Below are 5080 nucleotides of genomic sequence, written 5' to 3' on the forward strand. Positions count from 1 at the left end.
AAATCCAGGCTACATATGTTTCATATCTAGCAGAACCTCTAGTAAATTATCCAAGTGGTCTATAGTGCCCAGTGAACAGGTCTGAATTAACACCTACAGAGACCCTTAAAAGATTTTGGTACCCCCATATATACGTAATTCAAAATATAAACAATAAACCATAAAATGATTTTTTAGTTTTCAAAATGAAACAAAACTAAGGTGGAAAATAATGTTTATTTTTGTATACTTCCACTTTATTTATATCTGAAAAGTCCTCTCCTACTTTTTTTTTTTAATTGCAAAGTCTTTGATCAGATCCTCACTATAACACAATGAACACTCTGAAATTCTATTTCTGAATATTATTTTAGCAAGTTTAAAATCATTTTTTTTTTGTGCCATAAACCATTTACCATTCCTGTGTTGTCCCCTTTCCCTTGATATTCTAAGCTTGTGCTTATTTTGCTTAATAGTTTATCCATCATTGCAACTGAAGTTATAGAGTAACAGCCATTATCTACAAACTGCAACTTGTGTTGAGAATTTCTGTGGCAGTTTAATTAATTAATTAACAGTCGTCTCTTGAGTGTGAGAAAGACAGTTCTGAAATTTCTTGCTGAACAATCTGCACAAATGATTTGTTTATAGCGATCAAATGTTTGTGCTGTAAATTATTTCACTTCCTCCATTAAATTGATGTTACCTGTACAGGCGCACAACGTCCAGCACGTAAGGTGTTGAATGTCAAAGTGATTGCAGAGCAATATGAGATGAAGGGTTTTGCTCAAGAAGACAATGCACTGCCTAGTTTAGGAATTGAGCCTATGATTTAGTGAATGTGAATGCAGAACACTAACCACTACATCACACATCCTCACCATGATAGTTTATTATATTAGTAATAACAGTCCACTCAGCCAGCAAAAATGAATTGTACCTGTATTTCAAAGGACCAGCCTTGTCACACTCTGTGTCACACTGAATCTCCCTGAGAACTATGTTAAGGGTACACATGTCTGTGGAATACTCAGCCTCTTGCATGTTAATTTCATAAGCAGGCTGTTCCGTTGATCAGATCAACTAGAATCCTCATCGTCATAACTGATGGAATACCAGTAATGACTGTTAAACAACAAGATATTTTGCCAACAATGCAATGTTTCTTTCTAAATGTTTGCTAATTTGAAAATATGGAAGTTTATCATGCCTGCAGTGCAAAAAAAAAAAAAAAAAAATTAAAATATATAATCTATCCTGATGTGAAATTTTCATTTTTTTCATATCTTTATCAAGAGATTCAGTTGCATAACTGAAATGAAATCTGCCAAAAAAAAAAAAAAAAAAAAAAATCTATCAACTTGTACTATGTATTGACCTCTCAGAACTCTCAGACTGTCATTTTCCATATCCGTAAATAAATGAATTATAAAATCCAAATTGATAATTTCAGTCTGTAAATTTATTATTCTGTTTTATATTTCATTTTATTAAATTTTTTTTTGGGGTAGGAGAATAACAATTTTATTAAAAGAAAAAATTTCCAAATTAATGTTACTAACTAAAGAAGAAATGTTTAAATATAAATAATTCATTATAATTAAGGGTCACAGAATTAATTTTATTGGTTGTAATATCTGATTGACATATCCATTAATATGGATGGTGTTGAAACTAAAACTGAAAGATTACCAAATTTTGATAATAGAGAAAAAAAAAAATGGAAAAAGAAAAATTAATAGCTGCTGATAAAAACCAATTACTAAGTTTTGTTTTGTAAAAAATTAAATTGGTGGGTGTGGGATGGGGGTGTTTGGGTACAGGAAATGGACATCACAATGATAGTGTGATGAAAACTTGGGAGGAATTGATTCTAGCCAGCAAATTTAAAATCTTTGGCTACAGTAGTAGATGATATAAATGAAGATATTACCAAAAAAAAAAGTCAATATATATATATATATATATATAAGTAAAAAGATAATATAAAAAGGTTATGAAAGTATGAAACATTCAGATGCAAAGATGAAAAATAAGCAATCAAGTCCAAAAATGTAGAAATTAAGCAATATATATATAAAATAATAATGGTAATAATAAAGATAGTGTACGAAATTAATAAGAAAATGTTAAGATAATAAAATTGTAAAGAAAAAACAAAACAAACAATCGGTTAGAGAAATTCAAGAAAAAAAAAAGAAAAGAATAGAGATAAGAAAAAATGAAGAGGATGTAAAATTTGTAGTCGAAATTTCAGTGAAGGCACAAAAAGAAAGAAGTGAAAGTGTTGATTTTTTTTTTACCTTAGTACTATCGGATGCACTGCTGGAATAGGAGCCAAGGCTTCCACTCTGTTGTTGATGGACTGCACCAAGAAATGGCCGTGAGTATTCATAATCTGGAGAGTCTAAGTCATCATACACTTCATAGATGATCTGGATTTCAAGTGCCTTTGTTTAAGAAATTTAGAGATGGAAAACAACATGTAACTATTTGTTCTCAAAATCATGTAGAGTAATGACAATATTAACCCTTCAGCATTTAAACTGTCCATATCCAGCCAAAATATTCTATTTGTTTTATGTTCCAACTGACCAAATACAATCTCTCATGCCTACCTCACAATGTCATACTGAAAGTAGACAATCCCACAATTAAAGTCTCAAAGCTACAAGATAATGCATGATTAATTGAAAACAATGTGAATAAATAAGCACTACAGTTGATAGAATAATCTGAATGCTAAAGGATTAAAAACAAAAAACAGCACAAAAAGCAAAACATGATATGTTAATATGATTGAGTAGAAGGATGAGTAGTAAAAGGCAAATTAGTTTATATACTAAACATTTTTTTTTAGTGCTTGTACAGATTCCCAAGACTCTGTCACCATCCAATTCCATTATTAAAAATTTAAATTGGTAGCTTGAGTCACAGTGAATCTTTCATTAGCTGATTACACAAACATGAGCACCACTCCTATGGATGCATTGCAGCTACTCTCTTGATAGAGCATGGTGATCCTGACCATTGATCTAGGATTCATTCACTCAGTGTCAATCTAAGAAGCACCATTAGCTCAGTTGAACTCTTCCACTATCTCTCCACAACCTGCCATGCTGCAGTCCCATGACTTCATCATATCCCTCGGAGAGTGGCTGAACAGGTGCTATGCCTTGCCAAAGGGCAGCCTGTAACTATGTAGGGAATGGTTGTCACTCTGTGGGGTATTTTCAAAATACCTGCATACTCTAAGCATACAGGGTGCTTATAAAGTCCTTGTGAAACTTAAAATACCTTGAGCTTTGTATCAATAAAATTTCTCTAACAGGTGGATTGGAAGAGGTGGACCATTATATCGGTCTCCATGATCACCAAATTTGACTATATGTATATATGTGTGTGTGTGTGTGTGTGTATCATATATATATACATATTTATATATAAGACAAGTGTGACTGTGTGGTTAAGAAGTTTGCTTCCCAACCTTATGGTTTTGGGTTCAGTCCCACTGTGTGGCACTTTGGGCAAGTGTGTTCTACTATAGCATCAGACTGATGAGATCCTTGTGAATGGATTTGCAAGAGAGAAATTGAAAGAAGCCTGTTATATGTATGCATATGTGTATAAATAAATGTGTGTGTGTGTGTGTGTGTACAAGTATGTCGTAAATGAGTGTCATTGTCATATAAGCAGTGTCATTCATTTCCAATATTCTGTGAAAAGCGCAGGGAAATATTACCTTGCTTGGAAACAGATGAGGATTGGCAACAGGTGGGGACATTAAGTAGTAGAAATTCTACTTTAATAAACCCTGTTTAATCCATGTGAGTACGGTAAAGTGGATGCTATGATGATATACATATATATATATATATATATATATATATACACACACACACACACATGCAAACAGTATATACTGTCCCATAATTTTATATAGGAATCTTCATATTGTCATTATTATAATGCTCAGCATGTGTGTGTGTGTGTGTGTATGCATGCACACATACACACTGTCAATAACCTTAGTTATATTTCATTGCACTGTTGTGATGCTATCCAATGCCAATATACACATATGCACACACACACACACACATGCACACATACACACACACACACACTTACACACAGCCATCTCCACCCCCACCCCACCTGCACCTAACTCCTTTGCTTGCTGCTTCTGTTTTATTTTTTGTATTGTTTCGCCTTCTCACTATCCTTTGGAGCTTTGTGTAAAACAATATATGGAATCAATGACGCTTTTGAACAAAAACTGCACATCCCCCTCCCCTCTCACCATCCCCAACCCCCACTCCGCTCGTCCACCCCGCCACGCACCCACTCCTCGCTTCTTTTTAGTTTTTGTAGTGCATGGAGCAGTGCTCTGTTCTGTCGGTCTCTGTTATTCAATTGAGCTTTATTGTTATGTACCTACGCCATTGGAAACGCATAAAACTTTATTTTTATAGCAGTCAATGCTGCTAAAGGTAGTCATCAGAGATGATCTGCTTGCAAAGGAAAATCTAATTTTATTGGATAACTGTATCATTAAACCTACCAAAAACCAGCAACACAGCTAGAATGACTTTAAGCAATTTACTGAGAGCTTTTACAGTTCCTTTAGAAACCACCCAGCTCTCTCTCTCTATATATATGTGTGTGTGTGTGTGTGAGTGTATACACACACACACACACACATATATATATATACATACGTATATATACACACACATATATACATATATGTATATATACACACAAACACACACACATATATATATATATATATACACATGCACATATATATACACATACACACATATACATACACATATATATATACATATATACACACACATATACATATACACATGTACATATATATACACACATACATATATGCACACATATATGCATATATATATATATATATATATATATATACACACACATACACATATTTATATGTATATATGTATATATTATATACATACACATAAATACACACATACATATATACACACGGACATATATATATACACACACACACACACACACACATATATATATATATATATATATATATATATATATA

General features: G+C 32.7%; 1 protein-coding gene across 5 annotated transcripts in view; it reads right to left on the reverse strand.

Annotated features, from left to right (window-relative positions):
* The window catches only part of LOC106876481 (syntaxin-binding protein 5), a 433849-nt gene that overhangs the window by 105207 nt on the left and 323562 nt on the right, over nt 1–5080 (reverse strand). For all 5 annotated transcript variants that reach the window (XM_052976466.1, XM_052976465.1, XM_052976467.1 and 2 more), the window contains exon 16: nt 2283–2429. In XM_052976466.1, the coding sequence (XP_052832426.1) occupies nt 2283–2429 (147 nt within the window). The remainder of the gene's footprint in view (nt 1–2282; nt 2430–5080) is intronic.

Source organism: Octopus bimaculoides, chromosome 24, assembly GCF_001194135.2.
Source record: "Octopus bimaculoides isolate UCB-OBI-ISO-001 chromosome 24, ASM119413v2, whole genome shotgun sequence".
Lineage (NCBI taxonomy): Eukaryota > Metazoa > Mollusca > Cephalopoda > Octopoda > Octopodidae > Octopus > Octopus bimaculoides.